Source organism: Dasypus novemcinctus, chromosome 12 (genome assembly GCF_030445035.2).
Source record: "Dasypus novemcinctus isolate mDasNov1 chromosome 12, mDasNov1.1.hap2, whole genome shotgun sequence".
NCBI classification, from domain to species: Eukaryota; Metazoa; Chordata; class Mammalia; order Cingulata; family Dasypodidae; genus Dasypus; species Dasypus novemcinctus.
In genome coordinates this window covers 73,107,823-73,135,040 of record NC_080684.1, presented here as the reverse complement: position 1 = coordinate 73,135,040, position 27,218 = coordinate 73,107,823, and the positions used below count along the sequence as shown (strand labels likewise).

Here is a 27,218-nt window from a genome sequence, read left to right as displayed (position 1 = left end):
CTGCTAAGTTAAGGACTAGAATGGATACCTAGTGGCAACAGGGTGGCCTGGGCTGGTTATTCTCAGATACCTTCTCTGCCCTTTCTTGCCATGCTGTGTGACCCAAGAGGCTGTCCTCTACTGAGTCTGTTGTTTTACTTGGTTTTCCTTGCCCTTCTGCAGGAAGACAGCGGTTAGAGGCCAGAGGGCAGGAGGAGAGTGAAATGGAGGTTTTTACTACCTCCTCCTATGCCTTCCCTTTGACACAGTGCAAACAGAAGCCCCAGCTCCCAGTCTGTGGCTCTCCTGCCCAGCTCCATCTCTCACAAAGCTGGTAACAGTATTCCCTCCCCTTGTCCCTGCTGGATTTCGGTGTTAAGGGCTAACCCCTGGGATCTCCCCAGCTCTTGTTGGCTCCTTAACCCTGCCTAGGCCTCTGTAAATAATCGCTGCATGGAATTCTTTTCAGTTAAAGCCCTTTGATTGTGCCATCTGTTTCCTACTAAAATTTCTATGAATACAGCAGGGAGAATAGCTGAGAAAGGAGAGAGCTGCAGAGTTCATTGTGGGGTCGAGGAGACTGAGGACATAAGGCTGATGTGTTACCACAGGCCAAAATAACATGCATTCTTATAGGCTGATACTGGCCAAGATGAAAACAATAATCTCTATGGGTTAGAGTTCATCATTTATTTTATTTTATTTTTAAAGTGTTGACAGGTAGTAAAAAGCCTGTGAAGTTAATCAGGATGTACCCAGGACTGAGGGTTTTCCCAGGATGCAGGACTTCCAGAGGTAAAACTGGGACAGTCCTGGGCACACCAGGATGCTTTGTACCACTAACCTATGACTATAACAGGAACCTCTGGCCTCTACCCAGCTGCCCCTGATGTAGGGACATTCCAGGCAAAAGAAGAACCATGTCCTGCCTCCTGTCCATCCTCTATTAATTCTCCTTCATTAATACTACATACAGCCCAGGAATGCCTCTAACACAGTGGTTCAAACAGCCAGTACCAACTGATCAGAGCTGGGTTGCCAGACAAAACCTATTGTCACCCCAGAATTAGAGCTTTGGGCCCACACCCAAGAGTGGAGCTGAACCAGGTGGAGCTTCAAGAAGCCCTTTAGCTCTTTTTTGTTTTTTTAAGATTTATTTATTTCTCTCCCCTGCCTCCCTACCCCCCCCAGTTGTCTGTTCTCTGTGTCCATCTGCTGTGTGTTCTTCTGTGACCACTTCTATCCTTATCAGTGGCACTGGGAATCTGTGTTTCTTTTTGTTGCGTCATCTTGTTGTGTCAGCTCTCTGTGTGTGCGGCGCCATTCTTGGGCAGGCTGCACTTTCTTTCACGCTGGGTGGCTCTCCTTACAGGGTGCACTCCTTGAGCGTGGGGCTCCCTTACGCAGGGGACACCCTGTGTGGCACGGCACTCCTTGCGCGCATCAGCACTGCACATGGGCCAGCTCCACACGGATCAAGGAGGCCCGGGGTTTGAACTGTAGACCTCCCATGTGGTAGGCGGATGCCCTATCCATTGGGCCATGTCCGCTTCCCCACCTTAGCTCTTATAGCCTCCAGCGCTGCTGAAGTAGTAGGCTGCATGGCCCCTTTTGTTCCTTTGCACTTGACCAACACCCTGACTTGGTCCTTTGGTTCTCTCCACTCTACTGTAAACTCTTCAAAGTCCCACAGCATGTTGTAAGAATAGTAGTTCATACCTTTGGACCATTAACAATCTGCTTTGTTCAAAGTGCTTTGTATTTATTTATTATCTATATTTTAGGGATGAGGAAATAGAGAGTTGAGTGACTTCCGTGACTTTCCCTGGGTCACACAAGTAGCCAGTAGTAGACCCAGGATTCAAATCCAATCATTCAGCCTCCAAACTCTCTGGAACACTGTACTGTTGTGTCTCTCACCTTGTTCAGCTGGGTATCCTTGGCCCCCAACTCAGAGCTTGGCAGGTAGTTGGTGCTCAGTCATTAAATATGTGCTTAAAATCATTAAATGAAGATAAAGCCTAACATTGGAAGTTTCTCCCTTTCACACATCCTTTTCCCTCAACTCTATCCTGGTTTTGTTAAACATTCTAAGTAAGAGCAACTTTTGACCAACTGGCTAAAGCAGCAGCATGAAAAGAAAATGAGCAGAGAGTAGTGGGACAATATAATGTGCATTCAAATCCAGGTTCTAGAAAGTATTGACCTTTTGACCTCAGTCTCGTAATCTATAAAATAGGATTACAATGGAACTTTCTTCACAGAGACTTGAGGCACAGTAAATATTCAATAAGAGTTGGCTGTAATTATTTAAATTCTTATTAGTCCAGATCAATCTAAAGGAAATAGATGTAAGTGCAAAGGAGAAATTCCCCATTTCAGTACCAATCCCTTTTCCTGTTACTCCTTCTAGTTTCAGACTCTGGTAAAGGACTGTTGTTGTTTTTTTTTCCTTAGTGTATTTCGTCCTTGGCCACTATTGATTCTTCTCCTTAGGAAGTCACAGTGGAAGGAGAGAAATCCTTGAGCTCCCTCTAGAGGTCAGCTGTGCTGCTAACTTTAAAACCTTCAATGACTTGCCACCACCTACAAGATGTTTTCTGATATTTTCTGTTTGTTTCTCCAAATGCTGCCCCTCTCTCTGTGCTGGGTGCTTTCTCTTTGTCCCTCCAGATCTATTCTTCACTTTTACCACACTGCCTGGGCCCCAGCATGGTGACCTGTGTAAACTGCACCTATGGGTTCCTGTGCCCCATGACTTCCCGGTGCATTTAACCAGTGGAAGTCAGCAGGGGAGGAGAAAGGCTGGATTATTTCTCCAGACCTCTCCAGAATTGGTAAGACCCTTTTACCAAAGGCCACAGCTCTCAGGCTAAAATATCTGGTTCTCTTGTGTGGATGCCCCACTTTCCCTCTTCAGGCCTCAGGATGGAGATAGTTTCCTGTACTTGCCAGTCCCATGGCACAGCAGCATCCCAGTTTTGTTTCCCTTAATCCTGCTCACAACTTTGTAAATTGTCCCTTTATCAAACTCTCAGTTACCCTGTTTGAGTGTGTCCAAATTCCTTGGGTAAAGAGTCTAATCTCTTCCCTACAACAGGCCCCCACCTCCTCAGTTCCCTATGTTCCCACAAGCTGTGTGGTTCCTGTAATTTGATCATACTGCTTGGCAGCCCAGGATTCTCACATTAATTCAACCATCTAGAGGGTCCTTACATGCTCCTTACATGCCCCACTTCTCAAACCACTCCCTGCCCTAGCCCCTACCCAGTCCCAATCCCTAGCCCTCCTTAATGCTTCAAGTCAAAAGCTCTCTCTTCTATTCAGCTATTCCTGATCTCCAATGGTCAATGTTTTTTCCCATCTCATTGGCATCCATTCCATTTCCATCATATTGGGCATGAAGTTTGGTTGGATTTGCCTTTTTTCCAGTACCTATGGAGGATCTTGGGTAGTTTAATTGTGTTCCATTGACTGCCTTAACCCAACTTGTACAGGACATTTCCCCAACCTTAAGAGTTCCTTCACAGGTGTTCTATTCAACAGGAAACTGAGGAATTGGTTCTTTGGTTTGGGGAAACAAAATCAAACCTTCAGAAGTGAACAGGGAGCATGCAGTTGCACAAGCTGCGGCAGCCATCTTATAGTCAACCACAGTTTCTTGCCTTTGATTCATAGGCTTATACCCACTGTACTCACAGTACTCACAACCCCCAAGAGTACTATGGTAGTATGAGGTAAATTTAAATCCACTCCCATGGGTGTGGACCCATTGTAAACAGGACCTTTTTGAGGAAGTTTTTAATGAGTCCTTTATAAATAAAGTGAAGAGAGAAAGAAAAAAAGAGGGAGGGAAGTGGACTTGGCCCAATGGATAGGGCGTCCGCCTACCACACGGGAGGTCCGCGGTTCAAACCCCGGGCCTCCTTGCCCCGCGTGGAGCTGGCGCAGGCGCAGTGCTGATGTGCACAAGGAGTGCTGTGCCACGCGCAAGGAGTGCCCCCCTCCCCCCCCCATGGGGGAGTCCCACACACAAGGAGTGCGCCCCGTAAGGAGAGCCGCCCAGAGTGAAAGAAAGTGCAGCCTGCCCAGGAATGGCACCGCACACACGGAGAGCTGACACAACTAGATGATGCAACAAAAAGAAACACAGATTCTCAGTGCCACTGATAAGGATAGAAGTGGTCACAGAGGAACACACAGTGGATGGACACAGAGAGCAGACAACTGGGGGTGGGCAGGGAAGGGGAGAGAAATAAATAAAATAAATCTTAAAAAAAAAAAAAAGGAGGGAAAGAGAGCCATAGAAGCAAGACGCTAAAAGCAAATGAAACCCAGAAAAGTAAAGAGAGACCAGCAAATGCCACCATGTGCCTTGTCATAAGGCAGAGGAGCCAAGGATCGCTGGCAACCAGTCTTTGGGATGAAAGCATCGCCCTGATGATGAATTGATTGGACATTTTCAAAATCGTAAGCTAATAAATTCCTTTGCTTAAGCAAAGGTATTGCTTTAAACAGGCTAGGAAACTAAAACAAGGTATATACCTCAAAGATCATGGAATCTACTCTCACATGCTTGAGGAGAGATGGAGCTATTCCCCACCTTTCCTCCATGGGGTGGGAAGCAAGGCCAAGCCACAAGCCCAGTGACACTCTTTCTTAAAAAGTAGAAAAAGATCTTATTTACAAACTCAGCCTTCCGATGGATGTTTGCTGAGAGCCACAACCTGCTTTATTGTCCCCTGCTTACAAGTCCTGCATAGGTGTTTCAGCCTTTTAGAATTATGAGTATTTATGACCAATTGAGACCTCAGCAGAAATTGAGACAGAAAGAACAAAAAGAGTCCCTTTGTAACATCTTAACTCATATACACACTTTACCCCAGGTAAGATTAACCACTGTAGAGATGGACCCTGTGTAAATGTTCACCAAAGTACTGGTAGTACTTCAACACACTTATTTGCTTTTATATATCCCCCTACTGAACAATGAACTTTGAAAGTCAGGGGCCGAGTCAAGCAAAAAAAAATGGAGATATGGAGACTCAAGGGACGAAATCCAACTGGTTGGTGAAAAGGTACACTTATTCTTCAGCTCCCGTTTCCATATGGATGGATTTCCCTAGAGTAACACTCCTGGCCTCTTCCCTTCTGCTTTCCTTGTCCCTTCATGGGGAACAGTGAGTTATCTAGAGTGTTTGGAAGAACCGGGGCAGTTCAGCTCAGCCTCTGCCATACTCCGCCCTCTTCACACCCACCTGTCCGCAAAGTACGGGCATTCTTTTTGCCATCTTAACCATTGGATTAGCTCTGCCTTGCTGAAGGGAGATTGGGGGAAGGGGTGCAATTTGGAAAGGAGGAATTACTTCCATTCAGGAGCCTACTGACAAGTCTGTTTGGTTGTCCACTCAAGCCAAGTCCTCTTGGATCAGTACTAAAACTGACATTTTGACCCCCAACTGTCTGAAACCTGCGTTGCTCCATGGGATCTACATACAGGTAGGAAAGAGAGAAGTGTTAATTTGTGGCTCTCTTAAACATTATCACAATCCATAGGCATGTTTTGGGGGGTTTTTTAGTTTTGCCCACATGGTCTTTAAATTTTTTTCAAGACAGTATATACCATTTAATATTAGGGAGATTTTCATGAAAGCTCTGGATCGTGAGCGTTATCGTGAGAATTTCAATGATTTGGCAACCCTGGGGCTCATTCCTCATGGCAACCATTTCTGGGGCAGAGTAGCAGCTGTCGCCTTTAGATGAGGCAAACATTTTTCAGTTCTCCCCAGTTCCCTTCTGGACAGGATTATTGGATTTAGTAAATAAAAACGCAAGCTGTCCAGTTAAATTTGAAGTTCAGATAAACAGTGATTTGAAAAAAAAAATGTTGTGTGCAAAACAGTTAGGGCCTCTTGTATTGTATCTGACACCTCTAGTTGGCTTCACTTGTTTTGTTTTGTTTTCAGGTACCAGGAACTGACGGTTAAACCCAGGACCTCATATTAGGGACACACAACCACTGAGCCACTTTGACTTCCCTGAGTTGGCTCTATCATTTGTTTTGCTTGTTCTTTTTTTTTTTTTTCAGGAGGCACCAGGAACCGAACCTGGGACCTCCCATGTGGGAGGTGGGTGCTCAACTGCTCAAGTCACATCAGCTCCCCTCATTTGTTTTTTTTAAAGATTTATTTTCTCTCTCCTCCCCTCCCCCCCACCCCAGTTGTCTGTTCTCTGTGTCCATTTGCTGCATGTTCTTCTTTTTGTCCACTTCTATTGTCAGCGGCATGGGAATCTGTGTTTCTTTTTGTTGCCTCATCTTGTTGCATCAGCACTCCATGTGTGCGGCACCATTTCTAGGCAGGCCAAACTTTGTTTCACACTGGGTGGCTCTCTTTACAGGGCGCACTCTTTGCGTGTGGGGCTCCCCTACATGGGGAACACCCCTCCGTGGCACGGCACTCCTTGCGCGCATCATTACTGCATGTGGGCCAGCTCCACACGGGTCAAGGAGGCCTGGGGTTTGAACCGTGGACATCCCATGTGGTAGGCGGATGCCCTATCCACTGGGCCAAGTCTGCTTCCCATCACTGTGTGTTCTTCTGAGTCCGCTTGTGTTATCCTACGGCACTGGGAAACTGCATCTCTTTTTTGTTCCGTCATCTTGCTGTGTCAGCTCTCTGTGTGTGCAGCACCACTCCTTGGCAGGGTGTACTTTTTTCACGCAGGGTGGCTCTCTTTACAGGGTGCACTCCTTGCACATGGGGTGGGGCGCCCCTGCACAGCAAGGCACTTCTTGCACATGCAGCACTGCATGTGGGCCAGCTCACCACACGGGTCAAGAGGCCCTGGGGATTGAACCCTGGACCCTCCATATGGTAGATGGATGCTCTATCAGTTGAGCTACATCTGATTCCCCCATTGGTTTTTATTATCTTCTTGGTTCTAGATAGGGAGTGAGTTTTCTACCCTTGTATTCATTTTTACCTAACTTTGTACGTCCATAGTTAATATATTGCCTGGCCCATAGTGGGGGCCCCAAGCATGTTTGTCGAATGAACATAACAATATAGCCTGAGGACCAAAATTATATTCCATGGAGAATATCACTAGTCACCTCAGATGAGTAAAAACCCTTTCTGAGCTCACCTTGAATAAAGATTAAATATTTGCCATGTTGGAGGGACAGCTCTAAACTGGAAATCTGGGGGCTTGACTTGTAGGTGCAGCTCTGTCACTGACTAGCTGAATGGAGTATGCAAGTCAATGAGCCTTTGTGGACTTCTGGTTTCCCATCTTTTAAAGGAAGAGATTAAAATGCTTGCTTTCCAAGGCCTCTTCCAAAGCTAATGTTTTTGACATAATTTTTTGGTTCTGAATATTCATCATAGAGAAAGATTAGCATGTGCAAAATTTGACAGCAGTATTAGCAGCAGGGAGTGAAAAGTCAATTAACGATTATGTAACTGATGATAATAAATGAGCTAACATATGAATAGATTACTTCTTCACATCCCAAGGCACTATAAAAAATTTATCATCTAATATAAGAAATAGAAACTTAGAAACTTAGAAAAGTACACTTTATACTACTTTTTCTGCAATTATAAGATGCCATCAACTGACATTCACTATAATTTGATATCAGCTTCTTAGGGGGAAATCATAAAAATGATCACATCTCATGCTGATTCAAGAAACTAAAAAGTGAATTGAAAATATATGTCTTATAATAGACAAAACTTGGTACACATGATGAGTTTAGGGTATTACCAATTATTTAAAACCTACAGATGCCAAGAAAAGATTAGTTCATAAAAGTGAATTAAGGGAAACGGACTTTGGCCCAGTGGTTAGGGTGTCCGTCTACCACATGGGAGGTCCGCGGTTCAAGCCCCGGGCCTCCTTGACCCGTGTGGAGCTGGCCCATGCGCAGTGCTAATGCGCGCAAGGAGTGCCGTGCTACACAGGGGTGTCCCCCGTGTAGGGGAGCCCCATGCGCAAGGAGTGCACCCATAAGGAGAGCCGCCCAGCGCGAAGGAGGGAGCAGCCTGCTGAGGAATGGCGCCGCCCACACTTCCCGTGCTGCTGACGACAACAGAAGCGGACAAAGAAACAAGACGCAGCAAAAAGACATAGAAAACAGACAACCGGGGAGGGGAGGGGAATTAAATAAATAAAAATAAATTAAAAAAAAAAAAAAAAGAATTAACATTGAGAAGGGGCAAGGTGGCAGCAGAGTAAGGAGCTCCAAAAGTCAGCTCATCCTACACAGCAGTTAGTAATCACCCTGAGCTATCTAAAGCACCTGTATGGGTCCCCCAGGAGACCAGAAGAGCATCCTCCAACATCCTTGAAAGGAGGAGACTGCCCATCTGCAAAGAAGATTTGTGCGTAGAGCCCTCTGCACCACAGAAGCCTGTGCCCATGGAACATGCAGTCTCAGGACTTATTCCATGATTGGAGTTGGAAGCTCCGTTCCCAAAAATGGGGAAGAGATGATTGGGCACTGACTTCAGCTATTGATTTGTAAACTTGGCTGGCTAAAGTATAACCCTAAGAAGAGCTGAAGTTTGAACCTGTCCAAGTTAGAAAGAGGCTGGTAGCTGCCCTTTTAACTCCACCCCTGGCATGAGGGGAAGTGGGGCTGATTGAAAATCACAGTGAAGGTAGGGACCGGCTGCTTTCCACCAAGATCAGATTGCAGCTCTAGCCTAGGCTCCAGCCCCATCTCCAGCAGAGAGGATGCTGGGAGACTGCCCCAGCCTCTCCTGGTAACTGTGGGTGCTATCAGCTGGCACAGATTGAATAGTCAGACACCTGGAACTCTATCCTTGCACCCCAATAGGATAGGAGAGGTGCTATGTTTCCTTGGCCTCTATGGGGCAACTGCAGGCACTTTCGGCCTACACAAACTGGTTTGTTGAGCACCTTCAATTCCATCTCCACCTCTGTCCCCCCTTCCTGTTCCCTCAACTGGCAACTGCAGGCACTATTTTCCTGCATAAATTCCACTGTTGGGTGCCCCCAATAGGACAAGAGAACTGTGTTGCCCCCACCCCCAATAGGACAAGAGAACTGTTTCCCCAGCCTCTTTGGGTAACTGCAGGTGCTTTCAGCCAACAAAGACTGAATAGTCAGCCACTTGTAGCTCCAACCCCACCCCAAAGAAGGAAAGGAGGGGAAGTGAGTTTCCTCAGACTTTCTGGGCAACAGCAGGCACTTTCAGCCTGCATGGCCTTGACTGGTGGGTACCTGTGGATCCACCCCCACCAACCAATAGGATAGGAGAGGACTGGTGTTTCTTCAGTCCCTTGGGCAACAGCAGGTCCTTTGCCTATAGGTACTGAACTGTTGGGCACCTGTAGGTCCACCTCCACCTCCCAATAGGATGGGAAGCAGCTGGTTTCCTCAGCTTCTCTGGGCAATGGCAGACACTTTCAGCCTACAAGGACTGAACTTCTGGGTGTCAGTGGTTCCATTCCCACCCCCTAAAGGGCAGAAGGGACAGTACCCCCTCAGCCTCTCAGGGCAACTGCAGACACATTTGGCCCACACAGAGTAGATTGTTGGACACTCCAGAAGGCCCATCCCCACCCGCATCAGGGAGGGGGGCAGTGCTACATCAGTCTACCTGGGCAAGTGTGGTCATTTTGGACCCACACAGCATAGATTGTTGCCCACATCTGCAGCTCCATTTCCACTCCAGGCAGGGGAGGAAGGGGCATGAAGCTTCATCAGTCTCTCTAGGCAACTACAGACAGTCTTGGCCTGAATGACTTGGATTATTCCACACAGCTGTGTTTCTGTCCCTACCTCTGGCAGAGGAGAAAGGTGAGAGAATCTTCATCAGTTCCTGGGGCAATGTGGGTAGCTTGAGCCTCCACAGCTTACAGCACCAACTATATCCTCAGCTCCTACTAAACAACCAACAAGAGAGAAAAGGCAAGAAAACCCTGAACTAACCTGTAACAAATGTTCCATTACAGTGTGATGTGTTGGTGAAGTGGAGTTGTATGGGAATTCTACACATGTGCATGATTGCTTGTAAGTTCACAACTTCTGTAATAAAAATATATTTAAAAAATAATAATAATAGAGTGGATTGGGGGGGAAATACACCAAATTTAAGATAGGGACTAGAGTTAGTAATAATGACAATGCTCTTGCAAAGTATGTAACAAACTTTTCAAACAATGCAAGGTGTTGGTGTTGGGTTGATGTATGTGACCCCTGTATGATGTTATGCAAGTTTGTTTTGTAAGTTTACACCTTTACTATACATTTATTGTTTATGTATGTTCAAGAATGAATGATATACTTCAATAAAATTTTAAAAAATTTAAGTGAATAAACATTTATTGAGCATTTAACAAACACCAGGCACTGTGCTAAGTGCTTTCATTTAAACCAGGATTCTTCACCTTCAGCTTTACTGACATTTGATACAGATAATTCTTTATTGGGGAGGGCTGCCTTGTTTATTGTAGAATGCTTAGCAGCATTCCTGGTCTCTACCACTAGATGCCAGTAAGAGCCCACTCCACCTCCCATTCCACCCCCACCTTCTGTGACATAAATGTCTTCAGACATTGACAAATGCCCCTGGCAGGTAACTGTCCTTGTTGAGAACCACTGATTTAAATTATCTTGCTTGTAACCCTACAAGATAAGATCTCTGTGGTTTTCACTGTACTCTTGGGCAGAAATAATCACTTCCTCTTTTATTTATTTAAGTCACAAATTTTTAGAGTATCAGACATTGCTTTGGTACATAGCAGATTACCAAGATAACGTCCCTGACTTTATGGAGTTGAAGGCTCACCAAATGCTTCTGGCATAGTGCCTCTGAGGGCTGCACCTTCATCTGCATGAGGATTCCTGATACAGAATTTATTTTCTGTGAGAGAGAAGTGATTATTTTAGTTTGTTTTTTAAAATTGTACAACTATCATGACCATTTCATTATGGAATATATTCATCATTTCAAAAACAAACCCCTTACACATTAGTAGTCATTTTCCAATCCTCCTTTCCCTCAGCCGCTGGCAACCATCTACTTTTTTATCTATGAATTGGCCTATTTTGAACAATTTCATATAAATGGAAACGCACAGCATTTGGACTTTTGTGTCTGGCTTTTTCACTTAGCATATGTTTTCAAGATTCACATATATTGTAGCATGTATCAGAACTTCATTTTTATTGCCAGATAATAATCCGTTGTATGGATATACTACAATTTGTTTATCCGTCTATTAATGAGCATTTGGGTTCTTTCTGTTGTTTATTTGCAATTAATGCTGCTAGAACTTTTGATAAGGTTTTCAATGGACACATATATTCAATGATCTTCATTATATACTGTATTAGTCAGCCAAAGGGATGCTGAGGTAAAATATCAGAAATCAGTGGGTTTTTATAAAGGGTATTTATTTGGGGTAGGAGCTTACAGATACCAGGCCATAAAGCATAAGTTACGTTCCTCACCAAAGTCTATTTCCATGTGTTGAAGCAAGATGGCTGCTGACATCTGTGAGGATTCAGGCTTCCTGGGTTCCTCCCTTCCAGGCTCTTGCTTATCTCTGAGTTCAGGGTTCCTGTCTTCCTGGGGCTTGTTTCTCTTTCCTCTGTGTGCTTACTTTTTGGGGCTCCAGCTTAAGGCTCCAGCATCAAACTCCAACATCAAAAACCCTCAACTCTGTCTTTTGCCATGTCTTTTATCTGTGAGCCCCCACCCACCAAAGGGTGGAGACTGAACACCCTACTGGCACAACGTTTCTTACTCGATTCTTTAATCAAGTAAACCTCTGAATCCAATTAATCTAATACACCCAGAGGAAAAGATCAGTTTAAAAACACTCCAATCTGTCTTTTTGGAATTCATCAATAATAACAAACTACTACACTCTACCCTCTGAATTCCAAAAAGACATTACAATACTCAAAAAAACACTTAAATCAGTTACAATGGAAGTACTAAATCATATAACAATCAATTTAAAGAAATACAGTTTGTCATGGGGCAAAGTCCTGTCTGCTATAGACCTCTGAAACTTACAAAACAATTCATCTACTTCCAATACACAAATGGACAGACAAAGGATAAACATTTTCATTATGATAAGGAGAAACTGGAAGGGAAGCATAAGTCAGTTTCTCTACAGTTGAGTAGACCTGCAGGGAATCTTCTGTTTGATTTTAAAGTCTGGGAGTCATTCTTAAGAAGATGGTTTCTTTTTCTTGGGGTTATATGGGGACTCGCCCTTTCCACACGCTTGCCCAATGGCCATTTTCTTGGTTCCACCCTCATCAAGTATCTGGGTGACGACCAAGCTCCAGACCTCTCCCTCCAAGAGTGTTGGGGTGATTGCCACACCTTACCCTATCTTTGGGTTAGAGTCTTAACCCCCCCAGCACAGTGATGTGAAGACAACATTCCCCCTAACTTTTGGCATACAGGCTCAACCCTCGCAGATTTGTGGGGTGCTGACCTAAACCGCCCTAATCCTTGGGAATATGCTCCACCCTCCCTAGGGCAGAAAAACTCTCCCAGAACATTGGACAGGAATATCCACACTCTTCAACTGATGGGGCAAACTCACCCTCTCTGTACACATGGGTGGGGTTCCTCTCTTGGACCAAGGTGATGTCTTATTTCCAGATCTCAGCTTCCACGGTTTTCCTCTTGAAGTCATTTCCCCTTCAATCTCTCCTTTCCATGTCCCTTTTATTCCAGGCTGACAGTGGTTTTGTTCATATAGCTCTCTCAAAAATCTGTTGGTTTAGTATGCAGCAAACAGGAGTCCAAGCCATCAGACAGTAAAACTTTCCACAAGTCTTTCTGATATAACTGCATCTTCAATCCTGATTTATAAGTTCCAAGTTTAGTTAAGTCCTCCAATGGGGCACTTTCTTCTGGGAGCTTGATTTCCAGAGGCTTGGAATTTCCAGAATTAGTTTCTGTTTTCTTTCTGCCTGACAGTTCAGGTCTCAGCATCTCACTCTCATCTAGCATTTTGCTATAAGCTGCAAGCAGAAGCCAAGCTGCATTCTCTGGATTTACTTTGGAAATTTCTTCAGCTAAATACCCCAGCTTGCCATTTTCAAATTCTGCCTTCCATAACACACCAGGAGTTAATCTTGCTAAGTTCTCTGCAACTTTAAAACATGGATTGCCTTTCCTCCAGTTTCCAATCAGTTTCATTATTTACTTCTATCATAAAAAGTCTTTTCAGCATCTATATTGCTATCAACAATCTCTTCATAGTGACCTAGGCCTTTTTTATCAAGCATCTCACAATTCTTCCAAAAAATACCCCTTAACCATTTATAAAACCATTCCAGCATTTCAGTAATTCCAAAAGCACTACCCCACTCCTAGTACCAAATTCTGTATTAGCCAGCCAAAGGGGTGCTGATGTAAAATACCAGAAATCAGTTGGTTTTTATAAAGGATATTTATTTTGGGTAGGAGCCTACAGATACCAGGCCATAAAGCATAAGTTACTTCCCTTACCAAAGTCTATTTCCACATGTTGGAGCAAGATGGCTGCAGACGTCTGCAAGGGTTCAGGCTTCCTGGGTTCCTCCCTTCTTGCTTGTCTCTGGGTTCAGTGTTCCTGTCTTCCTGGGGCTTGCTTCTCTTTCCTCTGTGTGCTTACTTTCTGGGGCTCCAGCTTAAGGCTTCAGCATCCAATTCCAACATCAAAACTCCAACATCAAAAACCCTCCGACTCTGTCCTTTGCCATGTTTTTCATCTGTGAGCCCCCACCCACAAAGGGTTGGGGACTGAATGCACTACTGGCACAAGAGGTTTACCTGATTCCTTAATCAAATAAACCTCTAAATCCAATATAATCTAATACGCCCAGAGGAAAAGACCAGTTTAAAAACATAATCCAACATGTCTTTTTGGAATTCATCAGTAATGTCAAACTGCTATATATACCTAGGAGTAGAATTGCTGGATCATTTGGCAACTATATGTTTAACTTTTTGAAGAAGTATTAAACTGTTTTATTTCTTAAAGTTAAAAATTTGGACACATGACCCAGAAATTCACTTACATTTCCACCAGCAATATATAAGAGTTTGTTTCTCCAAGAACTTACCAACACTGTGGATTATCTGTATTTTTATTATAACTATCCCAGTGGTGTGAAGTTTTATCTCATGATTTTTACTTGCATTTCCCTAGTGACTAGTGATGTTGAGCATCTTTTTATGTACTTATTGGCCATTTATAGATCTTCTTTGGTGAAATGTCCCTAAATATTTTGCCCATATTTTAAATGGAAGAGATATGTGTTTGAAGAAATCAAAGGAGTGTAATGGGATAGAGGGTGTGAGAGAACACTAATTTTAAGGTGGTGAGAAGTAAGTGAAGTAAAAGAAATGAGCTATGTAAAGAATTGGGGATGAACATTCAAGGCAGAGGGTAGGGCAAGAGCTATGAAGAAAGTCAAACATGGTAATAGGATAAATAATGACTAGAAGGGAGGGTCATAGTAGATAGGATGGTCAAGGAAGTCTTTTTGAGGAATGGCATTTTAGCAATCAGTCAGCCATATTGGATTCCAACTCCCCCTCATCCCTCTTAACAGTAACTTGGCAGATCCTAGTGATGATTCATCTCAAATGACCTTTCAATGCCTAAATTTAAGATATGGGTGGAGAGGAAATGGGGGACATGTACCTGCTTTTCTTCCCAGAAGAAAAGGGAGAAAGAAAACTATTGCAAGCAAAGTCTGATACAACTATTAAAATACATGGGATAAGCTAGATAAATTGTGAATTATTAACATGTTTTTATTTTTTATAAGATTGTAAACACTAAGGGATTTTCATAAACATTAAAAATTAAAACTATAAACCTTAGAAGAGGATTTACCAGAGTCTTGGGGGTAGGTAAGACAACAACTGTTAACCAATGGGCACTACTGATTCAGGACCAAGGACAGCATCTCACAGCTTTCCTACCCCCTCCCTTCATTTTACATCACTCCTGCATGCATTCATCTCTCTTTGCATTCCCACTACCACTACTCCAAAAACGTCACGTCCTCCATTCCTATCATGCCCTCCATTTTATTTAAGTTCATTCCATGAATATGAGACCTTTATTGATATGCTTTCTTCCCCTTCAACAATCTCCTCTCTTTTTATTTAATCTAATTGTTCTCAAAGAGTGGTTTGGTTCCGTAGCATAAGCATCACATCGGAGAACTTCTTAGAAATGCAAATTCTTGGGACTCATTCTAGACCTACTGAAACAGAAACTTCAGGCACAACCCTGTAATCTGCTGTTTGTTTTTTATTTAGAGAAATTATAGTTTTACAGAAAAATCATGCACAAAATACCACTCTATTATTAACATCTTGCATTAGTGTGGTACATTTGTTACAATTGATGAAAAGACATTTTTATAATTGTACTATTAACTATAGCCCATGGTTTACATTAGGGATCATTTTTTGTATTATACAGTCCTGTGAAGTTTTTAAATTTTTTTATTCTAGTAACATAAATTCAACCTAATATTTCCCTTTTTAACGACATTCAAAGATACACTTGCTATTAATTTTGTTCACAATGTTGTGCACACAATGTTTGTATTTTAACACATCCTTCAGGTGATTCTAATGTCCATTAAAGTTTGAGAACCATTGTTCAAGTATAATTCTACCATTTTTAAATTGACATTGAAATTCCTCTTCCTCCATAAAACCTTTCCTCACAAAGAATATCTCTGAATGCCCATCAAATGTGTTAACTATATTTGACATAAAAATACAATATAGTTACTATACATCTATTTTGAAACATCCCTATAATCATTACAGACTTACCACTTCAAGAAACTTAGTTCCTTTGTTGGTGTGGGGTTTCAGAACTATATGTGCCTCAGGAAAACATCTCTTTAAAGTTAATCCATTCCTGTGGGTGTGAACTCATTATAAGTAGGACCTTTTGATGAGGCTACTTCAGTTAAGGTGTGACCTACCTCAAACAGGATGAGTCTAATCCTATTACTGGAGTCCTTTATAATGGAATGAATTCAGACCTGAGGGAGAAAGCAACAGGTGGAGCAGTGAGAAGTTGAGAAACAACTAAACCCAGAGGAGAAGGGAGAGACCAGGAGATGCCACCATGTTTCCTGCCATGTGACAAACTAAGGATCAAGGAATGCCAGCAGCCAGTCCCAGAATGCCTTCAGAGAGAAAGCATTGCCTTCATGTTGCCTTGATTTGGACATTTTTGTAGCCTCATAACCATGGCTGAATAAATTTCCATTGTTTAAGTTGACTCATTTCACGGTATTTGCTTGAGCAGCCCAGGAAACTAAAATAATTAGTATCAGGAGATGTGGTTCAAGCATTTGAGCACCCACCTACCATATGGGAGGTCTGGGATTTGGTTCCTGGTGCCTCCTTAAAAAAGAAAAAAACAAACAAGTCAAACAAATGATAAAACCAACTCAGAGAAGCTGACGTGGCTCAGTGGTTGAGTGCCAGCTACCCATATACAAGGTCCTGGGTTCAATCCCTGACCCCGGACATTTAAAAAAAAAAAATTGGTGTCACAAATTGTTGCACATGGTGAGTCTTGTCTCCACAGTTAAATTTTTAAATTGAGGTCAATGATCATGTTTTCTTTCTTTTGTAGGTCTTTACAGTAAAGAAAGAGCTAGTAACCACATTGTGAGTCCTCAATTGATACAACAAACCTTAGTTGAGACTCTATTATGTGTCAGGGACTGTGGTAGCTGCAGACTGATGTCAAAATGACTATGAAACAGCCCTTATCCTTATGGACATTTCATTACAATCAGGTCTGCAGACACAAAGGCAGCAATATAAAATAGTGAGAAGTTGAACTCTAAGTAGCATATTACAGGAAGCCAAGGGAAGAAATGTGATTTTAAAATAAGGGAGGATAGGTTCAGAGAAAAGAGCCCAGGTTCTGAGATAGGTTTTCTTGGGTGGTTGCTAGAGGGGGGAAGTATCCCAGGGATTCAAGGCTACAGAAACTTTCTAGCAAAGGCTCCAGAGTGTGGATGTGCATGGTAGACTGCAATGGCTGAAGGGCTGGCCTGGGAGAGGTGTCTGTTTGATTATGAAATAGGACTTGATTTATAGTTCAGATAATATGGCACCAAAGTACATTTTAAAGAAGGCCTGTAGCATGAGCTTCCCAGTGGTTGCCAAATATTCATGCATGTTAAAAATCACCTGGAAAGCTTGTTTGAAAACAGATTTTCAGCACTCTCACCAGACTTTCAAAATCAAAATCTCTGGGGTGGGAAGAAAGAATCTGTACTTTTAACAAGTTACTCTGGTGATTCTTATATATGTATTGTTTGTATGCAGAATAGAAAGAGATACTTAAAGATGGAAGGCAGGTTAGGAGTTACTGATATGCTTAAGGAGGCAGACACAGAGTACCTGTAGAGGGTCAGGAGTCACATGGACAGAAAGGATATTGTTATGGATTGAATTGTGTCCCCCTAGAAATATAATTCTGAAGGCCTACACCCCAGTACTTCAGAATGTGATCTTATTTGGAAATCCTTTCATTATAGATGGAATTAGGTAAGTTAAAATGAGGTCATACTGGAGCACAGTGGGCCCTTAATCCAATATGACTGGTGTCCTTATAGGAAGAGGACATTTAGGCAGTCAGTAGGAGGCAGACATAGGGGTGAACACCATGTGAAGACGAGCAGAAAATGCCATGGATTGCTGGCAAGATACCACCGGAAACCATCAGAGGCGCATGGAACAGATACTCCCCTACATACTCCAAAGGAAGAACGGTCCTACTGACACCTTGATTTTGGACTTCTAGCCCCCAGCACTGTGGGACAATACATCTCTGTTGTTTTAAGTCCCCCATTTGTGTACTTTGTTATGGCAGCCCTAGCGAACTAAGACAGATAGGAAGTAAAAATATATGGTGAATATATAGTTGACATTTGGGAGACTGAACATTGATTAAAATCAATTATTAGCAATCTTTACTTTCTATGTGCTCTTCTATACTTGGGAGCACCCGCATCAAGAGGAGAGCTAAAACAGGCCACAAAATATCAGCACCCCAAGAGCCCCATAGGAAGGTGAACAAAAAATCAATAGATCGCACTTTTGTGCCTGAATATTCAAAATTTAAAGGCAACTAACCTAGGAATGACCTGTACAAAACAAAAACAAAACAAAACAAAAACAAAAAACAAAAACAAAACACATCCTTTTATAGCGCTCAAGTGGATAAATTAAATTTCCTATTTGAGGGGGATCTGGAAAAAGAGGGTGAATTAAAGGATCAGTTTGCTGTACCCAACCTCCATTGATACCTTACAGGTTTTCAAATACTGATCCTGTCTAAGGCTCTGATCCATGTTAAGAATCAGTTTGCAGTTTGGGGAGGTGCTAAATAATCACCGGAGCAAGTGGAATCATGAGAACTCATCAGGCTGAGGCTAGAAAAGACTTCCCTAAATGTTGACACATTTCCAAATATGCACCTCTGAGTTTTGTTGTTTGCAAAAGGAGAGAAACAGCAAAAAGGAATAAAATCATATATGGAAAAGAACCATGGAAGGGACAGTTTGAAGTAATAAAAGAGGACAGTAGTATGGAATAAAGGGACTATCACTTTTTTTCTTCTTGTAAAACTATTAAAACCCTTGGCAGGATATAAAGTTTTGCTGATTTACAATACAGATGCAGACATGAGAAAGGCATCATGACCTAGGGATTAAGACAGGAAATCTGGAGTCAGACTGCTGAGTTTCAAAAATCCCACCTCTGCCTCTTCCTAGCTGTGTGCCTAGGGAAAGTAGGTTAATGTCTCTGGATGTCAATTTCCTTATCTGTAAAAATGGAAATGATAATAATACCTCTCTAAAAAGATTGTTATGAGAATAAATGTCAACATTTAGAAGATCCTTAGACGAGCACCTGGCAAATAGTGAGTACATCACAGGTAGATGTTACATTTTTAAAAGGCAAACTTTTAGGTAATAGGACAATAGTCCATTTTTCTTCTATTCAATTAAAAACTTGTATTTTTTGATAATTGGAAAAAAATAAAAATACTTATACTGAGATACTTCAAAAATATGTACTTAAAATTTTTTCTTTTGAGCTAGTTTCTAAATCTCCACCTTTTCCCCCCTTTTCCTGTTAACCCACTGTACCCAATAAATAGATATATTTTGGTTCTATCAAGTGAGAGATTGAGAGGTCTTGTTCACTCTCAGTTTCTAGCATTTTTAAAAAGCATGCCAAGCTTTCTTAAAAACTAAAAACTATACAGGGATAAGTAGCAAAGCTTAGAGCCCTGCCACAGCTTGCTGACAAGTTGCTGGTGTCAACACTCATAATGCACCATCTCCTAGACAAGAGCAATGTTTCTCAAAGTGCTTGGCTGGAACTCCTGCATATCAATCACATAAGGGGCTTGTGACATGTAGAGCCCTGGATGCAAATCCATGAATGTTGAATCAGCATCTCTGGGAATGGGGTCCCTAAAGTCATCCCTATGCATGTTAAAATATCATACTCACCAACATAGATTGCTGAGTCCTTGAGGGAAGGGACAATATTCCAGTCATCTCTGTATCCCTCAGTGGCTAAACAAATAACATATTCAATATTCAATAACATATACTTGAGTAACACTAATACTGCAACCTACAGCTATCTCCTGTTTAATTGCTATTACTAAATTCTATTACTCAACAACTAGAGGACCTATATAATTAAGGTGTGTAGTGTATCTTCCACTGACATACAGAACATATATTTTACCAGTTGTGGTCTGTACAGCATCTTATACTGCCAAGAGTCTTTATTCTATATGTTACTTTCACCTGAGTCCTTTATCCGCTGAGGAAGGGTAAAACATGACATGGACTTCGAACTGGAAGAGCTGTATCTATGTGTGATCTCGGCGAAAAGCATGTAAAATATCTAAGAAATTACATCCTGTTGCTAGAGTGCAAATGATATTATGTGCTCAAAAATTTGCCATAGAAATGGTTCTAGCTACTGTGTGGCCTAATAATTACAACAAAAAGTCTTTCTAAAGACTTTAAATATGCTGCTGTGTATGTATGATACTCTAAAGATTATACAAATGAGCAGATCAGAATAAACCTTATTCAAGAAAAAGCATCAAGTGGCTATGCCAGATTCATTCATTCATTCACTCACTCTGTCATTCAACACGTGTATCCAGCATCTAGGTATCACTCAGGTGTGTGAAACTAGTGATGAAACTGATTCAAATGTACCCCCCAGGGCTTCAGTTCCTTTGAGCATATTAGTAACTAGCGAGCGCTCCCTCTTGAGATTCAAGCCCCTCTCCCGTCATACACTGAAAGGGACCCGCTGGGACTAGAGAGCGCTGTCTCCTTAACGTGAAATAGAACGCCGATGGCATCGATCAGAGACCGACTTCCTTACCGCTTCCCGGCTTCTCGAGCCGGTCTCGTCTCGTCCTGGTTAAAACCCCCATTCCCGGAGTTAAGCCGGGTGCAGCACGTTAGCCCTGATGGGTGGTCGCACCTAACCCCGTGTACCGTCCGCGGACGGGCGGAGACCAGGCTCTCTGCGGCGCCAACCCGGCCTCGGGCCTCGGCTGGCCACGCCTGGAGCGCGGGGTTTAACTGGGCCGCCGTTGTTGTAGTGACCGGGAGGCGCCGCCGCTCTGGGCAGACGGTTCCGGTCGCCACACGGTCCCCCCCTCCCGCCCCATCCCCTCCCCCGACCACCCCCCACCGGCCGGAGCCCGGCGCCGTCCACTCCCCACATGGCCTCCGCCCGGGTAAGGACGGGCTTTGTGTGGGTGGCGGGGAGGTGGCGGAGGCTTCCCCAGACCCCCGGCCGCGGGGCTAGCTCTGAGCCCCGCCGCACCTGGCGGGAGGTGGGGGCAGGTGTCCGCAGCCCGGCCCGCACCTGCTAGTCCCTCGCTCCGGGGCGGCCACCTCCCACCTTCCGCGACGGGCACGACCGAGGCGGCGGGAGCGCCGAGCCCCGCGGGACCGGCTCCGGGGCTCTCCTCCCAGCCCTAGCTCGCTCCCGAGCGCTCTGCCCCGCGTCGCGGAGCCGCGGGCCGAGCCCCCGCAGCGCCGTCGCCCCCGGCATTCTGTTTTCGGGAGCGTCTGCGTCAGAATCACTGGCGAGTTTTTGAAAGTCCCGAAGTCCGGGCTCCGCCCCGCACCTGCCAACTCCGGGTCGGTGGGCGGGGCCCGGGAACGCGCATTTTAAGGGCTGTCCAGGTGGTGCCTCGGGCGGTATGGAACCGGGAAGCGCCCAGGAAAGGTTGCGGGCTCTTGGCGGGGAAGCAGCGCCCTGCATCGCCCTCTACTGGTTCCGTGCGCCGCGCCCGCGCACAGGCCTCTTGGGGGCTGCTCCTGCCCCGCAGACCCAGCTATGTGGCCGTCCTCAGGCCGGACCCCGGGGGCGGGGACAGCGTTGATCCCCGGCGCCCCAAATTCGAGGTCTGCACCTGCTTTTAAACCCTGACAACTTCCCTTGCCAGGAGGACCCCATTCTGGAGCGTTATTTTAAAGGCCACAAAGCTGCGATCACCTCCGTGGATTTTAGCCCCAACAGCAAACAGCTTGGTAAGTTTTATTCTCTTTATTCCTTTTGGGAGGAGACCAAAGCACTGGCCGGAAACCTTTCTTCCTGCCCAGGGTGGGCCCCGCGGGGACAATCCTGGGAATCCTTGGGGGACGAGAGAGTTCAGAGACTCGGTGAGCCTGGCGCCGTCGCGGGCAGTCGGGGACTGGGTGCGTCCGAGCCGGGGCCACCTTGGTCATCCAAGTCCCGGCTCGCCGTCGCCCAAGAGCCGCTTCACCGCCCTGGCCCAGGCGCTGACTTTCGCGAGCTAACCACCAGGAGGAGTAAGTGAGAAGGGGAGGGGTTTGTGCTCGCCTCTGGGAGGGTGGGGTGTTGGCTGGAGAGTTTGTGAAAGTTGTGAGACAGCAAGAGGAAGTGGGGAGAGAGGAGCTGGAACTGTACCGGAGGCCAGGGACCCAGAGATCTCAGGTGATCTCTGGGAATCACCAGTGTCTGGAAGGGAGCCGATTGTCTGCTTCGAAAGGAGGGATTTGCGGGGACGTTTGCCCCACCTGAGTCCGGCGCTCAGGCAGTGGGTCCTCCAGCGCTTCCCCAGCTTGGTGGTTCTCGTGGTCGCGTCTGCGCCCTAGTCATGAGAATCCGGATGGCCGTTAGGTGGACCTGGGCAGGCAAGGGCTGCCTGCTGCTGGCGCTTTTAACAGTGGCCTATATCCTGGTGGAGCTCTCGGTCTCCACTTTCCATGCCTCCTCAGAAGCCGGCCTTGCCAGAGAGCGCAGGCTAAGACAGCTCTCTGACCCCGAGAAAAACACAGAGGATTTGTCTCAACCGCTTTATGAGAAGCCTCCTGCGGATTCCCACGCCCTGGGGGAGTGGGGGAAAGCCAGCAAACTCCAGCTCAACGAGGGTGAACTGAAGCAGCAAGAAGAGCTCATTGAGAGATATGCCATCAATATTTACCTCAGTGACAGGATTTCCCTGCACCGCCACATAGAGGATAAAAGAATGTACGAGTGTAAATCCAAGAAGTTCAAATATAGGAGACTTCCCACCACCTCTGTTATCATTGCTTTCTACAATGAGGCCTGGTCGACTTTGCTCCGCACTATTCACAGTGTTTTAGAAACCTCTCCTGCGGTTCTGTTGAAAGAGATCATCTTGGTTGATGACTTAAGTGACAAAATTTATTTGAAGACACAGCTTGAGACTTACATCAGCAAGCTTGATAGAGTGCGCTTGATTCGAACTAATAAGCGAGAGGGGCTGGTTCGGGCCCGCCTGGTTGGAGCCACTTTTGCCACTGGAGATGTCCTCACTTTCCTGGATTGTCACTGTGAGTGTAATTCTGGTTGGCTGGAGCCACTTTTAGAAAGGATCGGTCAGGACGAAACAGCAGTTGTTTGTCCTGTTATAGATACCATTGATTGGAATACTTTTGAATTCTATATGCAAACAGGAGAGCCCATGATTGGTGGGTTTGATTGGCGTTTAACATTCCAGTGGCATTCGGTCCCCAAAGATGAAAGGGACAGGCGGGCATCAAGAATTGACCCAATCAGATCACCCACCATGGCTGGAGGCCTGTTTGCTGTCAGCAAGAAATATTTTGAGTACCTTGGAACATATGACACTGGAATGGAAGTGTGGGGAGGTGAAAACCTAGAGCTCTCCTTTAGAGTGTGGCAGTGTGGTGGTAAATTGGAGATCCACCCTTGTTCCCACGTGGGCCATGTATTCCCAAAACGGGCACCATATGCTAGGCCCAATTTCTTACAGAATACTGCTCGGGCAGCGGAAGTGTGGATGGACGAGTACAAAGAACATTTCTACAATCGGAACCCTCCAGCTAGGAAAGAAGTTTATGGTGATATTTCTGAAAGAAAATTACTACGAGAACGGCTGAAATGCAAGAGTTTTGATTGGTATTTGAAAAATGTGTTTTCTAATTTGCATGTTCCAGAGGATAGGCCAGGCTGGCATGGGGCTATTCGCAGTATGGGAATCTCTTCTGAGTGTTTAGATTATAATTCTCCTGAAAACAACCCCACAGGTGCTAACCTTTCACTGTTTGGATGCCATGGTCAAGGAGGCAATCAGTTCTTTGAGTATACTTCAAACAAAGAAATACGGTTTAATTCTGTAACAGAGTTATGTGCGGAGGTTCCTGAGCAAAAGAATTATGTAGGAATGCAAAATTGTCCTAAGGATGGATTCTCTACTCCAGCAAACATTATTTGGCATTTTAAAGAAGATGGAACCATTTTTCATCCACACTCAAGACTGTGTCTTAGTGCCTATCGGACACCTGAGGGCCGGCCGAGTGTACAAATGAGAACTTGTAATGCTCTAGATAAAAATCAAATCTGGAGATTTGAGAAATAGAAGCACACAACTGCACTTTCATCATGCCTTGCCAATAACTTCGGGAAAGTCAAAGAGTCTCAGTGAAGACTGTATTTTGTCAGAAATCACCTAACAGTCATCTGTGAGAGCTCTGTTAAAGCTGTGGTTCATTTTGGTATATTACACTGACCTGGGTACATCAGGTGCTGCTGGTTAACATTTCAAAGTGCCTTACTTATGGGTTGTTTTATTTAAGAGCTTTATTAGTATAGTCCCTTACTTCTCCTTAAAGAAGTAACTGTGACTTGGAATGCACAAACCATTTAAGTGCCAGACTTAATATTAAAGAATGTAGAAGTCCAAGCAAAATGAGGTGTGATTTATGTTGATGGGTAAATTCACCGCACATCCCATTTTTAAAATAAAACTCAAATATGCAGTTTGAGTTAATGCTATTTTGAATGTATATAGAATTTTAATTTTAGCCAGCTCATTTAATTTTTTAAAAATTTATTTCAGCCGGTTCACTGAATTTTTTATGTTGCTTATTTTTTAAACCAAATTTTCCTTTAATCAAATAAAAATTTTAAAAAGTTAATCTTAAGGAGAAAGGGCCTAGTTTGGATATTTGTATCACTGGAAGAGGACATTCATTTGAATGTGATTTGACAGGTCATTTTAGCATACAGGCATCTCAGAAAAATATACCCATATCTGAATGAAATGGGGAGATATTTATATTCCACGCTTTGTAAACTTGAGCTATTGGACTTCAACTGATCTATAATGATACCTCGAATCGCTTGGATTTTGTAAGCTGTCCTCCCTGTGAACTTCTTTTGTGTGTGCAGAGCATTTTCTGATTGCACTTCCTTGAGTTATAAATGTACTGGAAAGGGAGTCGTTCAGAATACTGTACCTTCCTTTGTTAATGTTTAATCGTTTAAAGTAAACACAATTGAGGTCTCTCTGAAGTTAAACCCAACTGTGTTTATTGCAATGTGTGAAACTGAAAGTGGTCTTGGTTCTACAAAGGTTCCAGAACTCTTCTGTAAGTTCTGGCTGATTAGGAAATTTAAGTATTTATCATAGGACAAGAAAAAAAGGACTGCCTTGACATTCGAGGGAGCTGCTCTCCAGCTTGTTTTCAGCACCTATTCTGCATTAGGCAGCTTTCAGTTAAGTGGTTGGATGAATGACTGAATGAATGAATGGCTCAGCTGAGCAATGTGACTTTGGTTAAGTCATTTGATGTACATGGGCCCCAGTTTCCTCATCTGTAAAATGAGGAGACTGGATTAGATCTTGAATATCCCTTCCAGCTTTGAAATGTTAAGATTGTACATTTTCTCCTTTTCAGATTCAGTCGCTGAGCGATCTTCACGATATGTTTTATCTAGTCACTTTTTAATGTAGGTTATATTGAGCAACGTACAGTCCAGTTAAGAAGGACAAGAGAAATGGTTTTGAAAATTGAGTGAGCTCAACTGAAGTGGTTTATTTTGGTTTGGGTAGAAAGTTGTTGCACTCAGTGTTTGTTGTCATTTCATTTTGACAGCTGTTGAATCAATTTTGTTTTTAAAACTTTTCAAACTCTAAAAGTAATCTTTGGGACTAAGAATATAAATATTTCCCAAACTAAATTATTTGAAAAGTAAACTACTTTAAAAAAAAAAAGTGTTTTACTGGTTTTATTCCAGTGTTATCTCCAGAAACCATAAGCAAAATTTAGAATTAAATCTCAATTAGTTGACTTTGGCCTAACAGTGTCATGCTCCGTAAAGAATTAGTCCACAAAACTCATAAATAAGGTTGTTTTCAGTGTTTACTTAATGACTTGAAAAACAGGAATTTTGTAAAAACTGAAATTTAAGAAAACTTTTTAGATAACCATTTCAAGAAAGATAGTTGCGATATATCTTGAACATTTTGTTTCTTTTTTTGCCTCATGAAATGAAAATGTGTTAATAGCTTCTGTAAGTTACCAAGCAACCTGAAAGTTTTTCAAAGAATGGTCCTGCTTACATATGCAGTGTGCATGGCCCTGGGTGTAATTTCAGAAGGATTTATAATAAAGCTTTGAATTTTTCAAAAGGGTTGATTGACAGCAGGTATTCTCCCAAACCCATCCCTGCCTCTCCCCTTGCCCAGTCTTTTTTTTTTTTTTTTAACCACCTTTTCACTTTAGCACCCCTGTTAGATGGGAAAACTGAAATTCATATATTCAGGAAGTACTTATTGGAATTATTTTTGTTCTAGCAACTTGCTGCTCATGTCAAAAGAAAGAAGAGATGTTTAAAAGAAAATCTACTTAATCTTTATTTATCTTTTGCCCTGAATTGCTAGGTCTTTTTGGAAGAAACTTTAGGCTAGTACTTATTTATAGCAATAATTCAGAATAATTAGGCTATTTTTCATAATAGTGTAGGTAACAGAAGAACAAGAATTTTACATTTTCATATATAGGCATGTTCTAAAATAACTTCAAAAACACACAAAAAAGCTATATACAAAATTTTTATTCCCTAATTCTGATCTCTTGGTACCAAAGCTCTCTTTTTCTGTAGACAATTAAGAATGACCTTTTAGGTTAATTTGCTTACTTAATAACAGTTTTAGTAAAATACTTGGTGGGCAAGGAGTTTCAACTTTAAAGATTCATTTTGTCATTTTTAGTGTCCAATACTATGAATGGATATTCTAGGCATTTGCAACCACCATTTTAAAAAATGACAATCTAGTCATCTCAAGGATCTCTATAATTCAAATAACTTGTTTGTAGTAGAAAATTTATTTGCTCACTTAGTAGTGGGCTCCAACATATTCATTATATGTTAGAAAATCAAACTTTTCTAGGTTGAAGACAAAGTATTATTTTTAAGTTGTCTTAGTTGGTTTGGGATCTCAATTTTAAGTAATAAAATATTGGGTTTTGACTTGTCAAATTGTTTTAAAATGAGTACAAAGAATGTTGTGGTTCACATTAATCCCTTTTGAATGGTGAATTTTCTGTGTGAAGAGCAGTATCTTTCCTTTTTTTCTTTTGTTAATTATATTTGCAGTGTTGATTAAGCTGAATAAAATAAATGTGTGCCTAATTATTTTTGCAAGTGGATTCTGATTATTTTATTCTTGTAGGATTACCGTCCCTGTATACACATTTTTTTGTGTACACAGATAACAGTGATAAACTCAACTTACAATTCATATGCTTACTTGAAAATGCAGACAATAATATATAAGAAAGCCAAGGTTCCTACATGATTTTGCAAATATTCTGAAGTGGTATTATTTTATTTTTGCATT

General features: G+C 43.1%; 2 protein-coding genes across 3 annotated transcripts in view; both read left to right on the top strand.

Annotated features, from left to right (window-relative positions):
• The first annotated feature begins 20,424 nt into the window (after positions 1–20,424).
• The window catches only part of POC1B (POC1 centriolar protein B), a 104,824-nt gene continuing 98,030 nt past the window's right edge, over positions 20,425–27,218 (top strand). Inside the window, exons 1-2 of one of the 2 annotated variants that reach the window (XM_058308526.2) lie at positions 20,425–20,810; positions 21,528–21,612. In XM_058308526.2, coding sequence (XP_058164509.1) covers positions 20,796–20,810; positions 21,528–21,612 — 100 coding nt within the window. In that variant the 5' untranslated portion in view covers positions 20,425–20,795. The remainder of the gene's footprint in view (positions 20,811–21,527; positions 21,613–27,218) is intronic. The other variant, XM_058308527.2, reaches the window with a different exon arrangement.
• On the top strand, positions 21,745–27,013 carry GALNT4 (polypeptide N-acetylgalactosaminyltransferase 4). Its single transcript, XM_004459831.5, has one exon. The coding sequence runs from the start codon at positions 22,203–22,205 to the stop codon at positions 23,949–23,951; it is 1,749 nt and encodes a 582-aa protein (XP_004459888.1). The 5' UTR covers positions 21,745–22,202; the 3' UTR covers positions 23,952–27,013.

Coding starts and splice junctions, on each gene's coding strand:
- GALNT4 (XM_004459831.5), top strand. CDS start 22,203: ATGAGAATCCGGATGGCCGTTAGGTGGACCTGGGCAGGCAAGGGCTGC.